This window comes from Anomalospiza imberbis, chromosome 37 (assembly GCF_031753505.1).
Source record: "Anomalospiza imberbis isolate Cuckoo-Finch-1a 21T00152 chromosome 37, ASM3175350v1, whole genome shotgun sequence".
Taxonomy (NCBI): Eukaryota; Metazoa; Chordata; class Aves; order Passeriformes; family Viduidae; genus Anomalospiza; species Anomalospiza imberbis.
In genome coordinates, this window is record NC_089717.1 from 792,116 (window position 1) to 818,741 (window position 26,626).

Below are 26,626 nucleotides of genomic sequence, written 5' to 3' on the forward strand. Positions count from 1 at the left end.
ACACAGACACATATTCTGCAGTCTCCAGACACAATTTGCTTTGGGATTTACGTTGTTGCAGTTCTTCTGGCTGTGAGGATGCCCTGAAAATGTGAAGCAAATGCACCAGCTCTTTACAATGGCTGTGGCAGCACCAGGGTTTGGGTTTTTTGGTTGGCATAGAAAAATGAGCTGTGAGCAGCATCTCTGCCAGGGAGGAAAGTGCCCCTGGAGCTGGGGCGGGGAAGCCGGGGTCGATGTGAGCACTTGTGGGTGGGAAGGAAGCTGGCAGAGTGCTGAGTTTGTTTTTCCTGCAGGCTCGCGCTCTGATCCGGCAGAACGGGACCCCGCAGCTGCAGGAGCCCAGGCGCCTGTCGGCTCTGCTGCGGGACTTCCTCGAGTGCAGCCTGGAGCCGGACGAGGAGCGGCGCTGGTCTGCCCAGGAGCTGCTGCAGGTGAATGCCAAGCGGCTGCAGGGGAAGCAGCAGCACCAGGGAGGGGTTTTCTTGTGGGGCCCCCTCCGATGGTCTCCGGTCTCGCTGCTTTCCACACGCAAAGCAAGCAGAATCCTCGCCTGGTTTGGCTTGGCAGGGGCCTTTCGAGGTCATCTGCACCTGGGGCCCCACAGCGAGCAGGGCCATCTTCAAGCAGCTCAGATGGCTCAGAGCCCTGCCTGACCTGAGCTTGGATGTTCCCAGGGAGGAGGCACCTCCCACATCTCTGGGCACCTTCTGTCAGTGCTTCCCCACTCTCCTGCTAAAAAAATTCTGCCTCAGACCTAGTCTGAACCTGCTTCCCTCTCCTGAGTTTCAGACCATTTCCCTTTGTCCTGTTGCAACAGAGCCTGTGAGGAAGTTGACTCTGGAAAGTAACGGTTCATTTCTTCCTTTTTTCTCCTTTGGGCAGCACCCATTTTTATCATCAGCCAAGCCTCTCTCCAGCCTGACCCCTCTGATCACCGCAGCAAAGCAACTGAGGCAGCAGCGGAGGAGATGAAGCACTGGAGGACAAATTCTAGTCACAGTAGTTAGTTAGGACAACTAGTTAGTTATGGTAGTTAGCAGTGCTAGTTGGTTAAGGTAGTTAGGACAGCCTGTTTATTATGGCTCTTATGACAGCCTGTTTGTTACGGTTCTTATGACAGCCTGTTTTGCATGGCAGTTTTTTGAATAAAAACTCTCTTAAACCTCATCTCCCTTGACGTGTCCCTTCCTTCTCCCTGTGTGACTCAGCTGCCCGGAGCAATGTGAGGGGAGAGCGGGCCCAGCCTCGCCCAGAGCTGAGCCCCAGCAGAGCCCTGGCAGAGCCCAGAGCAGCCTCGGCATCTGCAGAGTCAGCCTGGAAGGAGGCGCTTGGAGCCTTCTCGGCTGCACCCGACTCTTGGTTACAAACTGTGTGTCAGGGCTCACCCCCAGATTGGGGTGGCCCTGAAAGATGGAAAAGTCTCTCCTCCAGCCTGTGCCTTCAAAGAAAGACTCTGTAGTCTCCAGTCCTCCTGTCTCAAGGTAGTTTTTGTGTGTTACCTAAAAGATTTTCTTCCTGAACTGCTGCGGTCCGTTCAGCAGGTCAGACAAAGGCACACACTGACTCCCAGGGGGCTGGTGCCATCTTTTATATCATCCATTGCGTGTTAAATGTTTGTGGTTTTACCCCAATGCCTATCACCTATATTGAATGGTGACTTTCTACTCTAAACCAATCTGTGAGTGCCAACATCACCATGAACATGGAGGTTAGGAAGGAGAAAGAAGGAGGACAGGGCACGTCCAAGTCCCTTCATCTTAGAACTTCTGGCCCCCATGTACAAAACTCAGACCCCTCTGTACAAGGCCTAAAACCCCCCTGTACAGCAGTCAGAAGTTCTGCCTTTCACTTTGTGACTACTTCTACAATAATATCTAAACTTTTGTGATTTCTTGTTCTTCCTGCAAGGTTGGTAAATTGTTCCATGGGTCAGATTCAAAGCCACAGGGGTTTCCAGCTGCATATCAGTGTCTCAAATGCTTCTGACCTGGGCCCAGAACATCCAAGAGTGTCCAAGGGACATTCTGGGTTCCAACAAGAACAGGATCATGAGAAGTCAATGAAGAGCCTTGAATGCAGCTTTCCCCACGCCTCCCTCCTTCCAGCTGCACCTCCTCCCCCGGCAGTGCAGGAGACAGGGAATGGGGCCGTGCTCAGTTCATCCCCCGTGGCTTCTCCCTCTGCCCAGGGACAGGAGTCGTTCCCCTGCTGCAGCCTGCGGTCTCTCCCACCGGAGACTTCTCCAGGAACTTCTCCAACCGGAGTCCATCCCCTGGGGCACAGCCCCCCTCCAAGTGCTGCAGCGTGGGTCACTGTGCCACGGGGTCAGTCCTTCCAGGACAGGCTGCTCCAGCGGGGGCCCCTCTGTCCACGGGGTCACAGCCTCCTCTCAGGCATCCCCGTGCTCCAGCCTGGCTCCTCCAGGGGCTGCAGGGGGATCTCTGCATCCCCATGGATCTGCAGGGGGATCTCTGCATCCCCATGGATCTGCAGGGGGATCTCTGCATCCCCATGGATCTGCAGGGGGATCCCTGCAGCCCCATTGTTATATATGTCATGGAATAATTCATACTGATGGAAAATAGACATGAAATAAGTTGTGCTTGTACAAAAAGATTCTTGAAGTTTTAAAAGACCACAAGCTGCAGCCGGGTAAAGATTGCAAAACCATTGATGGCAGCAGAGAGAAAGTCCTAATTTACAAATGAAATCTTCGACCAGAACCACCGGAATTTCACAGGAAAATTCAGGAATTTTGACCACAACCGGCAGAACTTCACACGAAGATTCAGGGATTTTGACCAGAACCAGCAGGATTCCGGACTGAACTGAGGGGATTTTGACCAGGACCGGCAGAATTTCGCATGAAAATTCGGGAATTTCGCCCAGACCCGCCCAAATCATGAATCCCGGAGCTGCCCGCAGAGGCGGATCCCAGCCCCTCGCAGCCCTCACCTGCCGCCCAGGTGAGCTTGTGCGGCTCGGCCAAGGTGTTCGCGTGCCACTGCGGGAAGGCATTCTCACACCGCAGCACGCGCGAGCGGCGCGTGAACAAGCACCTGGACCTGCGGCCCTTCACCTGCGCGCAGGGGCGCCAGCGCTTCAGGATGAAACATCACCTGACGGAGCACATGGAAACCCACACCGGGCTGCGGCCCTACACCTGCAGCACCTGTGAGCGCGCCTTCATGTGGAGGGACAGCTTCGTCAGGCACCGGGGCACCTGTGCGGGGACAGCTGGCACACCTGGGCGCAGGTACTGTCACACCTCAGTGACACCTGGCATACCTGAGTAACACCTGAGTGACACCTGAGTGACACCTGGCACACCTGAGTGACACCTGAGTGACACCTGAGTGACACCTGGCACACCTGGGCACAGGTGATGTCACACCTGGGCAGGTGCAGGGACAGCTCCGTGTGACACGGGGCCACCTGTGCCAGGTCAGCAGGGACATGGGGGAGGGGCATGGGCAGGGGACAGGTGCGCTGTGACAGCTGGGAAAGCTGGGGACAGGCGATGTCACACCTGGGCACAGGTGATGTCACACCTGGGCAGGTGATGTCACACCTGGGTGCCACCATAAGAGGACATAAGTGCCACCAGGTCCCTGACACCTCCCCTGTCCCCTCACCAGCTGTCCCCACCACCCAAGCTGCTGGAGGCGAAGGTGGTCGTGGTGGCCACCCTGGGCGAGCTGCTGGCCACCCTGAGAGAACTGATGGCCACCGTGGCCAGGCTGAACAGGACGTGCTGCTGGCTGCATCCCCAGAGTTCCTGCGGGTGGCTGTGGGAAACTTGATCTTTCACCTCCAGGACGCCCTGCGCCACTACCATGTCCCCTCCCTGGGCCACTGCCCTGTCCCCTCTCTGGGCTGGACCCTGGCAAAACTCGGGGACACCCCAGGGACCACCTGGGCCTGTGTGAGAGCCCTGGCCACCGCCTGGCAGCGTGTGCTGGACAGGCTCATGGACAGCGGGGCCCAGGTGGCCAAGGAGGCCACCAAGCTCCGCGACGCCTGCAGGGATGCGGCCATCAGGAGGGAGCAGCGGCTGGAGCTGTACCTGTGGCTGCTGGGGGACTTGGTGGCCGCGTGTGACGAAGCCACCGCATTCCCCCAGGAGCTGCAGCGCCGGATTGGGGACATCGAGTTAGCCCTTGAGGGGACAACAAAGGTGTCCCCTGATTTCCCTGCGGCCTTGGTGGCCATGGTGGCCAAGGCCGAGCAGCTGTGGGAGGCCAGTGCCCGACTGACCACATGTCACCTGCTGGGGACACTTGGGGACATCAACAGCCTCTTCTTCTGTCCCTCTCCTGGCCACAGTGGCCACACGGTGGCCGAGCGGTGGCAAAGAGCCACCAAGACATCCCGAGGCTGCTGTGGACAGAGCAACATCACCACTGGGCCGCCATGGGGCCGGGGTCACCTCTGCAGAGACTCGGGGACATTCTGAGGACACTTTGGGAGCACTTGGGGACACTTTGGGAAGGCGTGTGGCGACGCTGGTGGGGGCGGGGGGGTGAACGAGCCTCCCCTCAGTGCCTTGCAGGAGACCCAGCTGTGATTTGGGGGCCAGGGGGGCCCCCCGGGCAGCCCCTGCGGCTGAGCACTGACCCTGCCCCGGGGGGCACTGGGACCCCCCAAAAACCGCACCTGCACCCCCTTCAGTGCCCCCACCCTCCCTCGAGCACTGACCCCCCCTCACCGGGCACTGGGACGAGTGGAGACCCCACCTCTCAGTTTTCTGGTGGTCGAGATGACCCTGAGACTGTGAAAAGTCCTTTTCTCCCAGCCTGCTCTGCCAAAGAAGGAGTCGAGATGCGTAGCTTTGCTTCTCAAGGTCGTTCATTTTCTCTTATCCATAACATGCTTTGTCCGCTCTGCTGAGCTCTGTCGGGCAGGTCAGGTCGGTCTGTGGCAGCCTCCCTGCCCTCAGGGCGGTGTTTGCCTTTTACACTAAAAAGTACCTGTACTGTGTTTACAATAACGTGCCAACACCTATCATTCATGTTGCACACTGTGACTCTACCTTCAACCAAGAGAAAAGTGTCACCACCACAGCAAGACATGGAGGGCAAGAAGAAGGAGAAGAAGGTCAGGACACGCCCAAATCCCTCCAGCTTGTCCCATTGAACCCTTTATTTTAAAACCCTAAAATTCTAATTTTTCACCCTGTGTTAATTCACCTACCACCCTACTCAAACCCTTGTGGCTTGTAATTCCTCATACAATGTTGACAATTTTCTCCAGGGGCTAAAACCAAAGCCACAGGCGTTCTTGACACCGTGCCAAGGTCTCCGAGCCCCCTGCCAGGGGCTCGAGCCATCCAGGGCAGCCAGAGGGATGTCCTGGATTCCGACACTTCCAGTCACCGAGCACCGGGACCCCCCGTGCACTGCCTCACCCCGTTAGATGACCCCCCCAAAAGGCTGGGACCCCTCCTGATCCATGAGCCCCCCCCAGTGCACCAGGACCACCCACTCACCGCCCCTCCCCCATCCATGGGAACCCTCCCAAATCACAGCAGCACAAGGAGAAGAAGCCAACACCATCCCCTCAGCCAACGGGGATCACCAGGACCACGGATCACCAGGGCTCTGCCCAACGGGGGTCACTGGGGATCATCCAGCCTGGATCCTCCCATGGGGGATGGAGCTGGAGCAGCCCACAAAGCTCTTCCCTCACTCCAAGCTCTTCCCTCACTCAGGGCACTCCCAGGGCTTCCCTCACTGGTGCCTCCGTTGGTGTCTGGTCAAGTGAGAGCTCTGTGAGAAGCTCTTCCCACACTCCCCACACTCGTAGGGCCTCTCCCCGCTGTGGATGCGCCGGTGCACGGTGAGGCTGAAGTTGTGCTTGAAGCCCTTCCCGCAGTCAGGGCAGCGGAAGGGCCTCTCATCTGTGTGAATCCGCTCATGTAAAAGGAGAGTGGAGCTGGTCTGAAACCTCTTCCCACACTGGGGACACTCGTAGGGCCTCTCCCCAGCGTGGATGCGCTGGTGTGTTCTCAGGGAAGAGCTCTGCCCAAAGCCCTTCCCACATTCCAAGCAGGTGTAGGGCCATTCAGTAGTGTGGATCACCTGGTGCCGCATCAGCTCAGAGCGGTCTCTGAAGCTCTTCCCACATTCCAAACATTCATAGGGTCGTTCCCCAGTGTGGATCCTCTGGTGCCGCATCAGCTCAGAGCTGTCTCTGAAGCTCTTCCCACATTCCAAGCACGCATAGGGCCGTTCCCCAGTGTGGATCCTCTGGTGCCGGGTCAGGCGGGAGCTGCAACTGAATCGCTTCCCACATTCCAAGCAGGTGTAGGGACGTTCCCCAGTGTGGATCCTCTGGTGCTGGATCAGGTGGGAGCTCCGCCTGAATCCCTTCCCACACTCCCCACACTCGTAGGGCCGTTCCCCAGTGTGGATTCTCTGGTGCCGGAGCAGGTGGGAGCTCCGGCCAAATCCCTGCCCACATTCCAAGCACTTGTGCGGCTTCTCCCTGCCATGAGCCATCTCCACCAGCTCCGTGCTCCGGCTGGATCTCTGGCCGCCTTCCTGGCTCAGGGGGGCTCTTTCCTCCCCACAGCTCCCTGGGCTGGGTTTGCAGCCCCTCCTCCTGCAGGATCTCCAGGGCTTTTCCTCCTCCGCCATCCAGCCACACTCTGGAATGAAAAAACCTGGTTTGAGGAGAAAACAAGAGGAAAGCACCTTGGACTGGAGGTTCCTCCCTGCCCAAGTTCATCTAAAGAAGTCATTGGGAATCTTGTGTCTGTGAGAACCTCCAAAACACCAAGATTCACCCCAGAAATCCTGCAAACATAAAGACACAGATCAAAAACACCCCACACATCACAAGTCAGCAAAAACCTCCTCCAAAAGATAAAGATTCAGCTGCCACATAAAACCAAAGCAACAACATTTAGCCCAAGCAAGCTCCAAAACACCAAGATTCACCCCGTGAAAATCCTGGATCCCCCTCCGCAGTCACCTGCTGCATGTGAGGGGAGCAGCGCTCCTGGGGCTGGGGGGAGGCTGCAGACACAGGGAGGGGTGGAACCTTGTGCTGCTTCCTGTTTCTGCTCCTCCTCCTCCTGTGACTCTGCTCTTTCTCACACTCCTCTTCCTCCTGCTATTCCTCCTTCTCCTGCACAATCCCACCTTCTCCTGCCACGTCCATCGTTTGACCATTTTGTTCCTCAACCCTGCTTCTCCTTCCCTTCTCCTCCTGCCCCCAGGCCCAGCACCCACTGCCGGCTCCCTCTTCCCCCCAGACCCACAGCATCCCAGCGCAGGGGCAGGGATGGAGCTGGGGCAGGTCGGGCTGGGGCAGCGCTGGGCTCTCGGCCGCTTCCGCCCGCACTCGGTCCCCACTGCAGCCGCTCCCGCCAGGACAGCGCGGGGGGGCCCGGCCTTGGCGCTGTCCCACTCCCACCTCCCCAAATTCCCCTCGCGGGGGCGATGGGGCCGAGGGGGGGGCGCAGGTGGAGTCCAGGTGAGGAACACTTGGAGCTGCAGATTGTACATGGAAGGATCAGGATTTTCTATTAAGCATTTGCTTTGGGTCGCTGGAGAAAGGAAAGATTTTGCACAAAGCTCAGCAGCTCTCAGAGGATGAGCACCCACAGGCAGTGAGCGCGGCTGCAGGAGTGGCAGAAGAAGGCCCTGGAGCACTTGGGCACAAAGGCACAGCAGCTGAATGCAAGAAGGGATGAGCAAAAGGCCAAGCTGAAGGCAAAGGCCGTGGCACAGCTCCTACAGCCCCTCAGCGATCAACCCCAGGGCCCAAGGGGGCCCCAGCACCCAGGGGACGGGGTCGGCCACAAGCACCTGGCAGAGGCATTGCCCTCCTGGGCAGGGGAGAGCCCACCCAAACAGCCCCTGGGAAGGAGTCAGGGATGTAATCCAAGATGTCATGGGTACGGCTTTTGCCGTTGGCTTTGGCAAGAAGAAGAGCCAGACCCAGGGCAGATATTCAATTCTCTCCCTTGCAATTGATCTTGGGAATTCCTTACCCTGGTAATTCTCCACCCAGTGCAGGGTGGGGATAAGGGATGTACATTTAAAGCAGTCTGTGGCCAGAGTCCTGTCTCTTGTGAAATCTCTCCCACAGGAAGCTGGGCTGGCACAGAGCCTGCCTTGGCACTTTGCTGTTCCCAACATCCGAGCAGGACATCGGGCCCTGCCTAAGGAGGGCAAAGCAGCACCACTGGTGGCCAAGTGGCGTGGCCCATGCCAAGTGTCCCTGAGGCCAGAAACAGCCCCCAGCACAGCTGAGCACGGGGGGACCCCTCAGCCTGGGCTCCAGGGCTCTGAAGCCCCGGAGATTTGCACTTCCCGCCTGCAGCAGGAGCATGGGAGGCCCCCACGGAGCCTGCACTGAAGGCAGCGCAGCAGCAGCCAGGGCTCCACAGCGGGGCAAGCCCCTGGGCCTGCCCACACATCCTCTGCTCAAATCCTCTGCCTGGGCACCCTCCTTTGGCATCTCCAGCCACCGGGGCCAATCCTTGCTGCCACTGCTGCAGCTTCAGTGCTTTCTGGGCCTGCACTGCCACAGCTGCTGGCGAAGACAACGGCACAATTCCACTCTGGGTCTCAGCCACACTCACACACTGCGTTGCCTGGGATTGCACTGATGGAAAATACACCAGGTCATAGACTTGAACATTTCTAACATTTTCTCTACTCAGCCTTGGTTTGCCTTGGCCTCGGGGAAAGAAATGGTAAAGGTTTTTTTAAGGGATGTTCCACCACTCAGTGGAGATGAGTTTAACATCTCAACACTCTGGGAATGGCCCAAAAGATTCCCACAAATATAACGCCCAGCAGCAAACAGCAACCAACACCTACCCCAGACACTGCCCCCGGCAGAGCTGGAGACACCTGCTCTGGAAAAGGCTGAGAAGGAAATCCAGCAGTTCCGACCTGATGAACAGCAGAAGCCAAGAAATCCGGGTCCAATAGGAACCCAAACACTAAAAACTGCACAACTTGAAACTACAGAACATTAAACCAATGGATTTAGATTGGTTCAGACTGTATCAAGTTTGGGGAAAATCCAGTTAAACCCACGTGTCATGGAACGATTTTCTCTGCACAACTGGGCTATGTGGGGATGGAATGATTTCTGCTGCACATCCTGGCCAGAATCAAGGAATGCCTTGACTCCTACACTAAACATATTGGTGGAGTTTTTCTTTTTCCTGCACTTTCAGTGCAAAGTTTACAGCAGAAGAGTATTTTTTGTAATAATCCTACTTCTATATTGCCGGTTAGGTTTGGGTCAGGGATGAGAGAATGAGTTTTTACTCCGAGGAGAAGAGGAAAAAACTTAATAGCCTTGGAAATTTTTGTGTATGTTTGTGCGAGAGATACCAAAATTTTGGTCTGGGTTTTTCGACGTTCACCTTTAGGCTGCAATTTGGAAAACGAGAAGAGATTTAAAGTTGGCCCTTTCACTCATAAACAGTAAATAGACGATTTGAAAGAAAAAATAAAAAAAGCAGCAGGTATTGGGGGGGGGGGGGGGCATGTGGGGCTGCTGAAGGCTGCTCTGGAAGAGAAGCTGCATTCCAGGCAGCCAGCAGAGGAGCTTTAGAAATGCAAATTAACACTGCTGGGGCAAAGTGGGGACAATGGACCTGGCTCTTCTTGCCTGGGGCAGGAATTGGGCTGATTCCCGCTGCCCCTCACCCCAAGCTCTGCCTGCCTGCACAGATGGAATCTGCACAGCTGAAGGCAGAGCCCATGGTGAGGATCTCTGACTCTGCAACAGAAATGGGTGAAGCTGCAAAGGGAAACAGCAAATGGAGAATGCTGTGAAAACTTCACTAAAATAAGGGGGGATCACCCCTGTGCCCACTCCAACATGTGCTGGCACTCTCTATGCTATACAGGGAGTATCAGAGCACTGGGGTTTTTGCTATAACAAGTTCTGGGAAATCAGTTGGAATTCAAGTATTTGATGATGTAATTAGACAAAAGCAGTCAATTGATGCAGCCCCAGCTGGAGGGAGCAACCAAAAATGGGGAAAAGATGAACGGCCACCAGAACAAATCCTACAACACCATGGACCAGCCCAGGGGAACCTGAACCAATTCATATCAGGAGACACAGAACCCATTTATCATTTCAATGTCACCATTAGATTACAAGCTGTCCTCGAAATAAGAACCAACCAGACACCTCCAGCTCCTGACCTTCCTGCCGACCCATCCACTGAAATGAGGAACACAACATTTCACCAGGGGATGGGATCAGGTTATCTGTTAACAGAAAAAACAAGAGTTTGTGGAAAACTAAATGACTCCAACTGCTGTTGGCAAAGAGATGACAAAGGAAAAGCGGTGAAAAAAGATAACACAGGAAATAGGAGAGCAGTTTATGTATTGGTCCAAACATGGAAAGGACGGGAATGGGACACGGTTTCGTGGCTCCCTGGCACACCATGGGTTAAACGAATGCTGCTTCTCCTCTTCTGTGCTACAGCAACTCTCATCTTTTTACCATGCTCCACACCTTGGGAGTGCAGCTCATCCAGCAGCTGAGCCAGGGGATGCAGGTGGCAGCCAGGCCTCCTGATCCAGAAACGGCTACAAAAGGACAGGGAATGAGGGCACCGAGAATAATCCCAAAACCAAAGAGGACCCAGGAAGAACAAAACAGAGTCAATGAGTAAATCTGCCTGGAGATAGGGCCAGCGACTTGGAGATGAGGAAGTAACGGAGAAACCATCAGTTCCAATAAATGTTACAAATGGACCCGGACAGCTGCTCAAAGTCCCGCTAAACTCCTCAACTTCCCGAAGAACAAAGACCAAACAGAGCCGTGAATATCAGGCTGTCATCCACAAGGAGGGGTGCATATGAACGAGGACAGGCAGCAGGCGGATCGGGAAGTCTGAACCTTCCAAGTCCCTCAGCCAGTGGGCAAAGGCAGAGGGAGATGCGGCCGGGAAAATGAGCATCCAAAGGAGGCAGCGTGCTTCAACAAGGGCAGAGAGCGCATGGCAAATGCCCCACGGCCTCTCCCTCTGCTCAGCAATCGAGTCACTTTGACAGGACTCCTCGGTCTCCTCTGGCCACAGAAACCTCCGGCGACGGGAATTTCCCCGCACGGGCCCGGCCACGGGGCAGCCACCTCTGTCCCAGCCACAGCAACCGGGACGAGCCAGCGCTGCTCCGGCAGCGGCTCCTGCCCAGGCAGCGGCGGGAAGGAGACCGCGGGCAGCCGCTCCCGCAGCGCCCTCAGCCCAGGGCCGGCACGGGCCGGACACGGCACCGCCAAGCCGCCGGAGCCCCCTGCCGCCCCCTCCGCCCGCAGCGAGCCCCGAGCCCCCGCAGAACCCGGCGCGGCTCCCACCTGCGCCGGGGCCGCCTCCGAGCTCCGCCAATGCCGCCTCCCCGCGCTCCGGCCGCTGCCGCCGCTCCCGGGCCCGCACAGACGCTCCGCCAATGGCGCCGCTGCCGAGCCAGGGCCGCCCTCAGGCCGCCAGCGGGGCCGTGCTTCGCCCCGCTCTCACCAATCAGCGCGCCAGAACCGCGACTGACGGCAGCAGCGGCCAATGGCAGCGAGGGGCGGGCTCTGCACACGGCACAGCCTCGCCCCGCGCTCTCAGGGCCCCCCGGGCTGTGGGAGGGCAAAGCCGGAGATGAGGAACAGCCCTGGAACGGGCCCGGGCCCGGGCCGGCATCCATCTGCAGCACCAACAAACTGCTCCGCACCTCCCGACACGGCTTTCCCGGCCCTGCGCCTTCGCCTTCGCCGGCTTCGGCTCTGCGGGAAGCCCAGCAGCCCCACTTCTCCTGCCCCCTAATTCGGAGCATCAGCGCATCGCTTTGATTTCCCCCAAAAAGGGAAAACCGCCCCAAAGCCCTGTGGGTGAGTGGGGGAGGGGAGAGATTTCTGGCACAAAACTCCAAAAGCTCCGTGCAGGACAATGAGAAGTCAATGAAGAGCCTTGAATGCAGCTTTCCCCACGCCTCCCTCCTTCCAGCTGCACCTCCTCCCCCGGCAGTGCAGGAGACAGGGAATGGGGCCGTGCTCAGTTCATCCCCCGTGGCTTCTCCCTCTGCCCAGGGACAGGAGTCGTTCCCCTGCTGCAGCCTGCGCTCTCTCCCACCGGAGACTTCTCCAGGAACTTCTCCGACCGGAGTCCATCCCCTGGGGCACAGCCCCCCTCCAAGTGCTGCAGCGGGAAAAACGCCAGTCACTTGTTTTTACAACTTTTAAAATTTTAGTGATAATGAAATGGTTATAAAAATAGTAATACAATTAGAGTAATAAAAATTTAGAGTTAGGACAATTACAAGAGAATAAAAACCAAAGAATTACGGAGGTCTGGATGCTCTCGGGAACTTAAGCTAGGACAGGCATGTTTTGTGAACAAAGGAAAATATCCATTCACTTAATATCCATTCACTGTTGCATATTCATACATACCTCATGGTTATGCATGCATTCTATTTAAAATAAGAAACTCTCTCTGGAATATGTCAACTCCTTCTTTTAATCCCCACGGCGTCTTCCAGTCTGAGCAAGGCCTGAAAAAATTACCTTCTTCTGATAAGAAACCCATAAATTCCTCTTCTCTGGAAGATTTGGATGTTCTGTGACTGTTATCTCGAAGCCAGTATCTCATTATTTTTAAAAAAAAACACATACATAGTTTCTATTTTAACTACTAAAGCTTCATTTTAACTACAAAACTACATTTACCATTCTATCAAAATGTTAATACAGCACTTCTAATCAATATATTACATATAATATTTGTTGTAGATGTCGGCGAACCCAATGGGAAGAATGATGATGTCTGACTTATTTCAGAAGGTTGAATAATTTCTTTATTATAATTATGCTATGATACATCAATATACTATATAAAAGAGGATACTAAAAACTACATGCTACTTTCTCTAACTGTCATATCTAACTCCCTCACAACTCGTGACCCTGTTCTCCAGAGCCCAGACACAGGTGGATCCGATTTGCCATCAGGCCCAAACAATCCACACTGATCCAACCAGGCATTTGCTCCAGGTAAACAACTCTCCAAACACATTCCACAAGAGAAAAACAAGGCGCAGAAATAGAAATTGTTTTCTCTTTCACTTCTCTCTGTGCACCTTTATAAAAATCTTGAGAGAGAGAGAAATGTGCTTGCCACAAGTATTCAATTTAATATTTGCGAAAAGCCAGTCATAAAATATGCATTTTTCACAGAGGACATCCCGAGGCTGCTGCAGGGACAGTGATGTCACCGCTGTGACGTCATCGGGGATGGTGACATCATCAGGGACATCGCTGCTGTCACTTGTCCCCTCTCCCCTCCCCACATGGGATTTGAGACAAATTTGGGGGATTTTCTGGGAAGTTTCATTGAAATTGTCCCAAATGCTGATGGGAATTCCTGGGTGACATCACTGGGGACACTTGGGGACACTCTGAGGACGCTCTGGGGACACTCATGGAGGCGGGGGCGGGTCAGGGGGTGAATGACCCCCTCGGTGCCTTGCAGCAGAGGCAGCTTTCTGCTGTGGCTGCAGCAGAGCCGGGTTATGAATGACAATGGAATAATTGGCTTCTGCATTTCTGCACTGGCTTCTGCGCGTTGCTATTGATCACAAGGACTTTGCTCTGGTACTTGATATTGAGATTGATTATTGATGATTCCTTGTAGCTGCTCGCTGGTACAATAAAATCGATCCGTTTATGTGTGCACCGTGTAACCAATTTAATGCTAGAGTAACAAATAGATATTCTCTCCTAGGCCTTAGAATATTAAAAATAGATGAATATGAAATAGATCAATAACAAATATTGAAATAGAGACTATGCAATGTTAAAATGCTTCTGTGTGGCTGACTCGGGTGGAAAACAATTCCATTGTTTCTCCCATCTGTGGACCAGCCTCACCAGGTGATAACAGTGACACAAACCTGAGAAGCGTTTATGAATTTATCAGGGGCTCTGAAACAACAGGATGGAACCAGGAGAAGAAATCAAATGTATTGACTTAATCTGCAGAATGTCCTGCAGACAAGTCAGAGGTGAGAACCAAACAAGAGTTCCTGGAACATCCAAAGCTCCCGGGAGTGTTTGAATAATGTCAAAACTCAGGGATGTGTTTGTAGCCCTGCAGTGGAACCGGATCCGGAGAACGAAGGGTTAAGTTAAGGGCGGGTTCTTTGGCCGAGCGCCAAAACCCTTTTTTATCCCTTATCAAACTTTTACAAATCTCCAAGAGTGAACTTTGTTTTTCACACCCGGCTGGGTTTGGGGGGCCCGGGGGGGTCCCCAGGCAGCCCCCGCTGCTGAGCACTGACCCCCCCTCCCCAGGCACCGGGACCCCCCAAAAACCGCACCCGCACCCCCTTCAGTGCCCCCGACCCCCCCTCGAGCACCGACCCCCCCGAGCACCGGGCCCGGACCCCCCTTTGTGCCCCCCACCCATCACGGGGGTTCCGCCCCCTCCCCTTTGACCCCCCGGAGCCGCGGGACCCCCGGGAGCAGCGCCGGGACCGGGGGGGCCCAGGGATGTGAGCAATGGATTTGTCAGTGTGAAAAATGCAGATTGAATGATCGGCTCTTGGCAAATATTAACTTGGATACTCTGTGTGCTGTGTTGCACAGTTATTTTGTAGCGCTGTATTAATCCTTTTGAAGTAGTGTGGGAAATGCAGTTTTGGGTTATGACATAATGTTAAAATAGAAACTATGCGATGTAAGATATTTTTTGTAAGAGCTCAAGGAATGGGTAGGATAATTAAGAAATTCTTCGCACGGAGATAACAGCAAGAGTTACTGCCTCCTTCTGGGAAAAGACAAACATTCTTACACCTCTCCTCTGTCTGTAAGGAGCCACCAGGACTGAGGGGAAAAAGCTGACAAAAAGCAGAGAACACCCTTTGTTTGAAAAGAATTTATGCATCGTGGGTGAGATATTTGAATGTGCAACAGGCTATTGCTTTTAAGGGTGAACCCTTTGTTAGCCAGGCATGTTTTTGTGGCTTAGTGCCCAAACCCACCCGGACGTCTGTAATTCTTTGCTTTTTATTGTCCTTTATTGTCCTAACTCTGATTGTCCAAATTCTCATTGCTCTCACTTTTATTCCTGTTTCTATTATGGGTTTATTACTATGAAGCTTTTAAAATTTTAAAACAAGTGATTGGCGTTTTTCACAGTCAAGGATTCCCAAAACCTGGCAGAAAGCTCACACAGCCTTGGACTTGTCCGTGCCAACTCTGAGATTTTATTGTGCCAGCAAGCAGCTGCAAGGAATTATCGATAATCAAAATCAGTATTGAGCAGCAGAGCAAAATGCTCGTGGTCAATAGGAACCTGCAAAAGCCAATAGAGAAATGCAAAAGCCAACAGAGAAATGCAAAAGCATTCTGATTGTGCTCAGAATGTCCCCAAGTGTCCCCAGTGATGTCACCCCAGAAATTCCCATCAGCATTTGGGACAATTTCAGTGAAAATTCCCAGAACATGCCCCAAATTATTTTCAAATCCTGTGCAGGGAGGGGACAAGTGACAGCAGCGATGTCCCCGATGATGTCATCACTCCGATGACATCACTGTCCCTGCAGCAGCCTCGGGATGTCCGCGATGGCTTTTTGGCTCCGCTCAGCCACTGTGCGGCCACTGGGGCCACCGGAGCCACCGGGGGGCTTCACGAGGAGCCTGCAGATGTCCCCAAGTATCCCCAGCAGGTGACGCGTGGCCAGGAGGGCACTGGCCTCCCACAGCCGCTCGGCCATGGCCGCCTTGGCCACCAAGTCCCTGAGGACATCGGGGGACGCCTCATTTGTTCCCTGCAGGATGGCCTCGATGGCCTCGAGCCGGCGACACATCCCCCAGACGAAACACCTGGCTCTTTTCCACGCGGCCAGCAAGTGCTCCAGGGGCCCCAGGGCCACCTCCGAGCGCTGTCCCCTTCCGCTGGCCGCCTCCTCCTCGTTGGTGGCCGCAGGCACCCGGACCCCAGGGGCGGCCCCTGCCGAGGCCACCTCCTCCCTGTCCGTCAGTCGCGGTTCTGGCGCGCTGATGGGTGAGAGCGGGGCGAAGCACGGCCCCGCTGGCGGCCTGAGGGCGGCCCTGGCTCGGCAGCGGCGCCATTGGCGGAGCGTCTGTGCGGGCCCGGGAGCGGCGGCAGCGGCCGGAGCGCGGGGAGGCGGCATTGGCGGAGCTCGGAGGCGGCCCCGGCGCAGGTGGGAGCCGCGCCGGGTTCTGCGGGGGCTCGGGGCTCGCTGCGGGCGGAGGGGGCGGCAGGGGGCTCCGGCGGCTTGGCGGTGCCGTGTCCGGCCCGTGCCGGCCCTGGGCTGAGGGCGCTGCGGGAGCGGCTGCCCGCGGTCTCCTTCCCGCCGCTGCCTGGGCAGGAGCCGCTGCCGGAGCAGCGCTGGCTCGTCCCGGTTGCTGTGGCTGGGACAGAGGTGGCTGCCCCGTGGCCGGGCCCGTGCGGGGAAATTCCCGTCGCCGGAGGTTTCTGTGGCCGGAGGAGACTGAGGAGTCCTGTCAAAGTGACTCGATTGCTGAGCAGAGGGAGAGGCCGTGGGGCATTTGCCATGCGCTCTCTGCCCTTGTTGTAGCACGCTGCCTCCTTTGGATGCTCATTTTCCCGGCCGCATCTCCCTCTGCCTTTGCCCACTGGCTGAGGGACTTGGAAGGTTCAGACTTCCCGATCCGCCTGCTGCCTGTCCTCGTTCATATGCACCCCTCCTTGTGGATGACAGCCGATATTCATGGCTCTGTTTGGTCTTTGTTCTTCGGGAAGTTGAGGAGTTTAGCGGGACTTTGAGCAGCTGTCCGGGTCCATTTGTAACATTTATTGGAACGGATGGTTTCTCCCGTTATTTCCTCATCTCCAAGTCGCTGGCCCTATCTCCAGGCAGATTCACTCATTGACTCTGTTTTGTTCTTCCCGGGTCCTCTTTGGTTTTGGGATTATTCTCGCTGCCCTCATTCCCTGTCCTTTTGTAGCCGTTTCTGGATCAGGAGGCCTGGCTGCCACCTGCATCCCCTGGCTCAGCTGCTGGATGAGCTGCACTCCCAAGGTGTGGAGCATGGTAAAAAGATGAGAGTTGCTGTAGCACAGAAGAGGAGAAGCAGCATTCGTTTAACCCATGGTGTGCCAGGGAGCCACAAAACCGTGTCCCATTCCCATCTTTTCCATGTTTGGACCAATACATAAACTGCTCTCCTATTTCCTTTGTTATCTTTTTTCACCGCTTTTCCTTTCTCATCTCTTTGCCAACAGCAGTTGGAGTCATTTAGTTTTCCACAAACTCCTGTTTTTTCTGCTAACAGATAATGTGATCCCATCCCCTGGTGAAATGTTGTGTTCCTCATTTTAGTGGCTGGGTCGGCAGGAAGGTCAGGAGCTGGAGGTGTCTGGTTGGTTCTTATTTCGAGGACAGCTTGTAATCTAATGATGGCATTGAAATGATAAATGGGTTCTGTGTCTCCTGATATGAATTGGTTCGGGTTCCCAGGGGCTGGTCCATGGTGTTGTAGGATTTGTTCTGGTGGCCATTCATCTTTTCCCCATTTTTGGGCGCTCCCTCCAGCCGGGGCTGCATCAATTGACTGATTTTTTCTAATTACATCATCAAATACTTGAATTCCAACTGATTACCCTGAACTTGTTATAGCAAAACCGCAGTGCTCTGATACTCCCTGTATAGCATAGACAGTGCCAGCACATGTTGCAGTGGGCACAGGGATGATCCCCCCTTATTTTAGTGAAGTTTTCACAACATTCTCCATTTGCTGTTTCCCTTTGCAGCTTCACCCATTTCTGTTGCAGAGTCAGAGATCCTCAGCATGGGCTCTGCCTTCAGCTGTGCAGATTCCATCTGTGCAGGCAGGCAGAGCTTGGGGTGAGGGGCAGAGGGAATCAGCCCAATTCCTGCCCCAGGCAAGAAGAGGCAGGTCCATTGTCCCCACTTTGCCCCAGCAGTGTTAATTTGCATTTCTAAAGCTCCTCTGCTGGCTGCCTGGAATGCAGCTTCTCTTCCAGAGCAGCCTCCAGCAGCCTCACATGTGGCCCCCCCACAACCTGCTGCTTTATTTATTTTCTCCTTCAAATCGTCTATTTACTGTTTATGAGTGAAAGGGTCACCTTTAAATCTCTTCTCGTTTTGCAAAATGCAGCTTAAAAGTGAATGCCAAAATACCCAGACCAAAATTTTGGTATCTCTCGCACAAACACACACAAAAAAATTCCAAGGCAATTAATTTTTTTCTACTTCTCCTCGGAGTAAAAACTCATTCTCTCATCCCTGACCCAAACCTATCCGGCAATATAGAAGTAGGATTATTACAAAAAATACTCTTCTGCTATAAACTTTGCACTGAAAGTGCAGGAAAAAGAAAATCTCCACCAATATGTTTAGTGTTAGAGTCAAGGCATTCCTTGATTCTGGCCAGGATGTGCTACAGAAATCATTCCATCCCCACATAGCCCGGGTGTGCAGAGAAAATCGTTCCATGACACGTGGGTTTGACTGGATCGTTCCCATACTTGATACAGTCTGAACCAATCTAAATCCATTGGTTTAATGTTCTGTAGTTTCAAGTTGTGCAGTTTTTAGTATTTGGGTTCCTATTGGACCCGGATTTCTTGGCTTCTGCTGTTCATCAGGTCGGAACTGCTGGATTTCCTTCTCAGCCTTTTCCAGAGCAGGTGTCTCCAGCTCTGCCGGGGGCAGTGTCTGGGGTAGGTGTTGGTTGCTGTTTGCTGCTGGGCGTTATCTTTGTGGGAATCTTTTGGGCCATTCCCAGTGTGTTGAGATGTTAAACTCCTCTCCACTGAGTGGTGGAACATCCTTTAAAAAAACCTTTACCATTTCTTTCCCCGAGGCCAAGGCAGACCAAGGCTGAGTAGAGAAATAAAATGTTAAAAATGTTCAAGTCTATGACCTGGTGTATTTTCCATCAGTGCAATCCCAGGCAGCGCAGTGTGTGAGTGTGGCTGAGACCCAGAGTGGAATTGTGCCGTTGTCTTCGCCAGCAGCTGTGGCAGTGCAGGCCCAGAAAGCACTGAAGCTGCAGCAGTGGCAGCAAGGATTGGCCCCGGTGGCTGGAGATGCCCAAGGAGGGTGCCCAGGCAGAGGATTTGAGCAGAGGATGTGTGGGCAGGCCCAGGGGCTTGCCCCGCTGTGGAGCCCTGGCTGCTGCTGCGCTGCCTTCAGTGCAGGCTCCGTGGGGGCCTCCCATGCTCCTGCTGCAGGCGGGAAGTGCAAATCTCCGGGGCTTCAGAGCCCTGGAGCCCAGGCTGAGGGGTCCCCCGTGCTCAGCTGTGCTGGGGGCTGTTTCTGGCCTCAGGGACACTTGGCATGGGCCACGCCACTTGGCCACCAGTGGTGCTGCTTTGGCCTCCTTAGGCAGGGCCCGATGTCCTGCTTGGATGTTGGGAACAGCAAAGTGCCAAGGCAGGCTCTGTGCCAGCCCAGCTTCCTGTGGGAGAGATTTCACAAGAGACAGGACTCTGGCCACAGACTGCTTTAAATGTGCATCCCTTATCCCCACCCTGTACTGGGTGGAGAATTACCAGGGTAAGGAATTCCCAAGATCAATTGCAAGGGAGAGAATTGAATATCTGCCCTTGGTCTGGCTCTTCTTTTTGCCAAAGCCAACGACAAAAGCCATCCCCATGGCATCTTGGTTTACAGCCCTGACTCCTTCCCAGGGGCTGTTTGGGTGGGCTCTCCCCTGCCCAGGAGGGCAATGCCTCTGCCAGGTGCTTGTGGCCGACCCCATCCCCTGGGTGCCGAGGCCCCCTTGGGCCCTGGGGTTGATCCCTGAGGGGCTGTAGGAGCTGTGTCATGGCCTTTGCCTTCAGCTTGGCCTTCTGCTCATCCCTTCTTGCATTCAGCTGCTGTGCCTTTGTGCCCAAGTGCTCCAGGGCCTTCTTCTGCCACTCCTGCAGCCCCCCTCGCTGCCTGTGTGTCCTGGTTCAGGGTAAATTTGGGACAGGAACCTCCGAAGGTGTTCCTCTAGAAAGCAGATTCAATCGGTCCCTCCCCCCACTGGTTCGGGAAAAAAAATCTTTCCTTGGAGAAAAGTGGAAAAACCTTGTTTCTTAAACAAGCACACCTAATCAATATTAAACAATGAAACTTCTTGCCACTCCAAGAAAGAGAGACACACTCAGAAAAATCCCCCCGGGCTGCAGCTCAGCTCACTCAGTCTCTGATCAGTCCCTCCGGCCTGGCCCGCTGGGTCACAGGTGCGAGCTGCTGATCTCTTCTGGCTGTTCAGTCCAGGGCAGGTTTGAGCAGGTCCAAAGAAAAGGAAGAAGCCACAGTCCAGTGAACTTCTTTGCCCCAGCTAGCTAAAACTAACTAAAAAGCAAAGGAGAGCTCTGTCTCGCTGTCTGACCGTCCGCAGACAAGGCAACCCAGCAGCACGAATGTGGAGGAGTGAGCGCAGTTCCTGAAAACAAACTCCGGGCTTCTTCTCCCGCCCCTTCACTTCTGGAACAGGTCTAAAAGGTGCAAAATTTACTATTCAGCATAAACAGAACGGACAAATGGGGATAAAAGCATCATACAGCCAGTGTAGGACAATGTGAGTGCTCATCCTCTGAGAGCTGCTGAGCTTTGTGCAAAATCTTTCCTTTCTCCAGCGACCCAAAGCAAATGCTTAATAGAAAACCCTGATCCTTCCATGCACAATCTGCATTTCCCAGATGTGTCTTTGTTTTCCTCCTTGTGCTCAGGGTCCCCTCCCCAGCCCGTATCCCAGAGCCGGTCCCTGTCCTGCCGCAGTGTCCAAAGGCGGCCCCCCCTCCGCCGGGCAGGGCCGGCAGCTCCACGGGGCCGGGCAGCGGCCGGGGCGTCCCGCAGGCTCCTGGGGGCCGGGGGCCACTGCCGGCCCTGCCCGGGGCTGGTGGGGTCAGGCAGCGCCCGGCGCTGAGCCCCGGCTGCCCCACAGCCCCGGCCCGGCCCCGCAGCTCCCCACAGCCCCCAGCCCGTGCTCCCGGTCCCGCACCTCTGCGCCCGGTGCTGCCGCTGCCCACCACAGAGAAACCCCCTGACATCCTGACCTCCTTCTTTTCCTCTCCTGGAAACCCGGGATGGAAAGGATCTGGATCAGCTGGCAAATTCTGAGCATAGGACAGTGCTGAAAGACATCCCAGTTCTCTGTATTTTTCTCTTCCTCCTCTTTTCCACCATCCTTTTCCTTATCTCATACATTACTCCTGGTGCTTCTTGCCTTCACCATATTGCTGCACACTGCCCTTCACCCGATCCCTTCCCAGCACACCAACACCATCCATCCCCTGTTGTCCAAATCCCTTCTCCACTTCCCTTATTGCCCCCCTGGGTGTCCATGTCCTTAATTACCTCTGGGGGAATGTGCAAACTACCTCAACATTCTCCCAAGGGACCCTTCAGAGACATTTTGGGATCATCATCCCTTTGGCCAGGACCCCTGCCTGGCTTTCCCTTTTCTCCCCTCCCTGGGTGCCCTGCCATGTTCACTCCCCGAAGATCCCAGTGCACTCACTGCTGAGATTTTCAGTGCTCTCTCCCTGCTGACTCTTCACAGACCCCCCTGATGTGTCCCTCGTCTGTCTCCTGGTCACTCCTGGGTCCCCAATCGATCCCCGGTGCCGCCGCCAGCCAAGGGAGCCGATCACCCAAAGTGGGTGAGGCACCTTCAGCTGCACTCCCTGCCCGCCGCCCTGGACGGTAAAAGGAATTCCGGATGAGCCCCAGGGTGTGTGGGAAAATTGACATCAGCAGAGGTTTCTGTCCACAAAGCAGACAGAGGAGTCCTGTAAAAGTAATTTCATTCCTAGAAATGGGAGAGGCCATGGGACATTCCCCATGGGATCTCTGCAGTTGTTGGAGGACACAGCCTCCTTTTCATCCCAATTCTCCTGGCCACATCTCCCTCTCCCTTTCCCCACTGGCTGAAGTACTTGAGAGGTGCAGACTTCCCAATCCACCTGCTACATACCCCCTTCATAAGCACCCCACTATTTTATAGCAAACGATATTCCTGGCTCTGTTAAGTCTTTGTTGTTCTTCGGGAAGTTCATGAATTGAGCAGGACCTTGGCTGAGCAGCAGTCTGTGTCATCAGTTGATAACATTTCCTGAAACCGATGGCTTCTCCTGTCACTTCCTTATGTACAGGTGTCTGGCCGTATCTCGGAGCAGATTCACAGCATCTGTTTGTAAAGACACTTTCCTCTTGTTCCTTTCATGGGGGTCCCCCGTTTTCGGGACATCCCCCCTGGAGCAGGGTGTCCCCTCTTTGCTGCAGCCCCAGCCCTCAGGCAGAGCTCAGCCAATCAGAGCGCAGGGCGCTGATGACTCACCAGTTGCCAGGCAGACTCGCAGTTCCCAGCGTTCCCCACCTGGACCCCACCTGCGCCCCCCCCTCGGCCCCATCGCCCCCGCGAGGGGAATTTGGGGAGGTGGGAGTGGGGCAGCGCCAAGGCCGGGCCCCCCCGCGCTGTCCTGGCGGGAGCGGCTGCAGTGGGGACCGAGTGCGGGTGGAAGCAGCCGAGAGCCCAGCGCTGCCCCAGCCCGACCTGCCCCAGCTCCATCCCTGCCCCTGCGCTGGGATGCTGTGGGTCTGGGGGGAAGAGGGAGCCGGCAGTGGGTGCTGGGCCTGGGGGCAGGAGGAGAAGGGAAGGAGAAGCAGGGTTGAGGAACAAAATGGTCAAACGATGGACGTGGCAGGAGAAGGTGGGATTGTGCAGGAGAAGGAGGAATAGCAGGAGGAAGAGGAGTGTGAGAAAGAGCAGAGACACAGGAGGAGGAGCAGAAACAGGGAGCAGCACAAGGTTCCACCCCTCCCTGTGTCTGCAGCCTCCCCCCAGCCCCAGGAGCGCTGCTCCCCCCACATGCAGCAGGTGACTGTGGAGGGGGATCCAGGATTTTCACGGGGTGAATCTTGGTGTTTCTGAGCTTGCTTGGGCTAAATGTTGGTGCTTTGGTTTTATGCGGCAGCTGAATCTTTATCTTTTGGAGGAGGTTTTTGCTGACTTGTGATGTTTGGGGAGTTTTTGATCAGTGTCTGGAAGTCTACAGGATTTTCGGGCTGACTCTTGGTGTTTTGGAGGTTTTCACAGACACAAGATTTCCAGTGAGTTCCTGCGATAATGTGGGGCAAGGAGGAACCTCCAGTCCAAGTTGCTCTCTTCTTGTTTTTTCCCCAAAACAGGATTTTTCATTCCAGGTTGTGGCTGGATGGAGGAGGAGGAAAAGCCCCGGAGATCCTGCAGGAGGAGGGGCTGCAACCCCAGCCCAAGGAGCGGCGGGGAGGAAAGAGCCCCCCTGAGCCAGGAAGGCAGCCGGAGATCCAGCCGGAGCACGGAACTGGTGGAGAAGCCTCACAAGTGTTTGGAATGTGGGCAGTGCTTCAGCCGGAGCTCCCATCTGATCCAGCACCAGAGGATCCACACTGGGGAACAGCCCTATGAGTGTGGGAAGTGTGGGAAGAGCTTCAGTCACAGCTCTGGCCTGAGCCAGCACCAGGTTATCCACACGGGGGAACGGCCCTACGAGTGCTTGGAATGTGGAAAGAGCTTTGGGTGGAGCTCTTCCCTGAGAAGACACCAGCGCATCCACACTGGGGAGAGGCCCTACGAGTGTCCCCAGTGTGGGAAGAGGTTTCAGACCAGCTCCACTCTCCTCAGACATGAGCGGATTCACACAGAGGAGAGGCCCTTCCGCTGCCCCGACTGCGGGAAGGGCTTCAACCAAAACTCCCACCTCACCAGGCACCGGCGCATCCACACTGGGGAGAGGCCCTACGAGTGTGGGGAGTGTGGGAAGAGCTTCTTCAGGAACTCAAATTTGACCCAACACCAATGGAGACACCACTAAGGGAAACCCTGGGAGTGCCCCAAGTGAGGGAAAAGCTTGGAGTGAGGGAAGAGCTTTGTGGGCTGCTCCAGCTCCATCCCCCATGGGAGGATCCTGGCTGGATGATCCCCAGTGACCCCCGTTGGGCAGAGCCCTGGTGCCTCCGAATGGGGAATAAAACAGAGAGTTAAACAATGGAGCTGATAAAGGGGCCGAGATCTGAGGCCTGACTGAGCAGAAACTGTGGGAGACACAGACACAGTTTAAGTCTCCCTGGGCAAGAAGTGACCAAGCAACCTGTTGTGAGACTTTGTGATAAGATAATGTTCCCAGGTGCCGTGATGTCATGAAGAATGTGTAACCAATGGGAAATTGTTAGCAAACATCGAGCCCTATCTGAGCACCACACAAGTAAAACCCTGTATAAACACCTGGTACCCTCAATGAAATTGGCTTCTGGTCTAAACTCGGTTGTCCCCGTCTCTCCATCGTGGATAAGCCCTGTTGTGGGTGATCCCCGTTGGGTGGGGGGAAGGTGTTGGAGGGATTTCTTTCCCTTCTCCTTGTGCTGCTGTGTTTGGTTGGTAATAAATTCCCTCCGTGTGCCCAGGCTGGGTACACCCAAGTCTATCCCCACTGTCCCCCATAACCTGGACTGGGTTTAACTGGGAAGTTTTACTGGGAAGACTGGGAGCAGGCGGGCGGGGGCAGAGTGACAGCAGGGCTGGGGGGACAAACGATCCCCTCAAAATCAGCGTGGGGATGTAGCGGGGGGTCCCGGCCGGGCCCGAGGACACGGGGAGCGGCTACGGCCACTGGCGGCTCAGGAGCTCTGTGTGCAGAGAAAAGGGGGTGACACCGGGCTGGTGTCCCCGGGGAAGGAGCACACACGCTCTGGGGGACAGAGGGACATGACCCCCGGGACCCCCCTGACCTTCTTGCCCAGGTAGAAGCCGAGCCCCAGTGCCAGGAAGATGAAGTCCAACTCTGAGTCCCCGATCCCCGTTGGCATCTTGCTGCGGGCGGCGTCCGGCGACATCTCTGGGAGTCTGCAGGGGTCAGGGCCCCCCAAAACCTCTCAGAGACACCCCAAGCCCCTACAAGCACCCTACCAATTTCCCCCATCCCACCCAGGACCCCCTGAACCCCCCCCCCATCCTTTCCCAACCTCCCCAGGACCCTCCAAAGCCTCGCCCATTCCCCTCAGGATCCCACACCTCCCTTCCGGTTGCTCCCCTACAGGACCCCCAAACCCTCTCCCAGTCCCTTCCCAGCCCCACCAGGACTCACCCTGACCCCTCCCAGTCTCTTCCCAGCAGAACCAACTTCATCCCAAGCCTCGTTTAGCCATCCCCAATCTCCTTCCATCCCCTCCAGGATCACTCAAATCCCTCCCAATTACACCCAGCGCCCCCAAACTCCCTCCCAGTGTCCACCAGGACCCCCAGAATCCCATCCCACCCTCCCCAGCATCATCTTAATCCCTTCTTAGACTTTCCAACTCCTGGACCCCCTCTCCCAGCTGAAACCAGGCTGTCTCCAACTCCCTCCCAGTTGCTCCCAGCACATCCCAGTGGCTCTCTCAGCGCCCCCAATTCCTCCCCCGTACCCCAGTGCCGGCTCAGGGGGTGCTCCAGGCTGAAATGCTCCACCTGGCAGCCGCAAGTGAGCCCGCACCAGGGGGGTGTTCCAGCAGCACCAGGAGCTGGTAGGTCCAGTCCTTGTTGGGGACCATGTCGGTGGCCACCACAGAGAGCTCCTGCTGGCCCTGGAACCACCTCAGCTGGGTGTGGGCAGGGTAGAAATCCATCACGGAGCAGCCCCGGCTGGGAGCTCGAGGGCACCAGCGAGATGGATACGCCTGGGGGCACTGGGAGAGAGCGGGGACAGACTGGGATCAGCTGGGGGGAACTGGGAGAGAGAGGGGAGGGATGGGGTGGCCTTGGGAGGGACTGGGAATGGACTGGGAAGGACTGGGGTGGCACTCAGAGAGATGGGAGGGGATGGGGGCACTGGGAGGGAGGATGGAGGTCTAGGAGTGAACTGGGAATGAAGTGGGAATGGACTGGGAGGGACTGGGGCGGCACTGGGAGGAACTGGGAACGAAGCGCGCGGCACTGGGAGGCCGAGTCCAGTGCGGGGCACTCGGCGCTGCGGGTCTGCCTGGCAACTGATGAGTCATCAGAGACACGCGCTCTGATTGGCTGAGAGGCGGCAGCACCACGCTAGGCTGAGATGGACAGCCGGGAGGCACTGGGAGAGACTGGGATGGACTGGGAGAGCCAGGGGGGTCAGTGGCAGGGACACAAGGTCTCGGGGATGGGCACAAGGAGGGCTGAGGGCTCTGGGCCGATTCCAGGGAGGTTTTGAGGGGCTCCAGGGTCATTGCCAGGGCAGGGCCCGAGGGGACACGCTCTGCCCCGCGCTCACCTCCGCGCTCCGTGAGGAACGGGCTGAGATACTCGTGGTTGTACCGGCACAGCCAGTCCGCCGCAGCCCTTTTTTGCTCCATAACGTCTGGGTCGCTGTTCCAATACCTGGCTGCTGTCTCCCCATAGGGGGTGAACCGCAAAAAGTGCCCCACGTCGCAGTCGAACATCGCGTACTGCTCCCGATTGTAGATGAACCTGCTCAGGTACCTCACCTTCTCCGTGCCGTTCATGAAGTGACACTCGGACTTTCCCACGTACTGGAACACCCCTGTGTGTGCAGGACACAGGTCCGGGGGTGCCCCCCCAGCAGCCCCAGAGCTCCGGGATCCACCCCGGATCCCTACTCTGCACCCCCTGTGCCCCAGGGCCGCCGTGG

The 26,626-nt window shown here is 55.7% G+C and overlaps 1 protein-coding gene and 2 pseudogenes across 1 annotated transcript in view; 1 reads left to right on the top strand and 2 right to left on the bottom strand.

Moving 5' to 3' along the window:
* LOC137464134 (zinc finger protein 135-like) overlaps nucleotides 1-6,649 on the bottom strand; it is a 34,335-nt pseudogene extending 27,686 nt beyond the window's left edge.
* The window catches only part of LOC137464123 (zinc finger protein 850-like), a 466,862-nt pseudogene that overhangs the window by 407,553 nt on the left and 32,683 nt on the right, over nucleotides 1-26,626 (top strand).
* LOC137464150 (class II histocompatibility antigen, B-L beta chain-like) overlaps nucleotides 24,585-26,626 on the bottom strand; it is a 124,739-nt gene continuing 122,697 nt past the window's right edge. Inside the window, 1 exon segment of the mRNA XM_068175478.1 lies at nucleotides 24,585-24,650. Within this exon segment, the coding sequence (XP_068031579.1) occupies nucleotides 24,642-24,650 (9 nt within the window). The 3' untranslated portion in view covers nucleotides 24,585-24,641.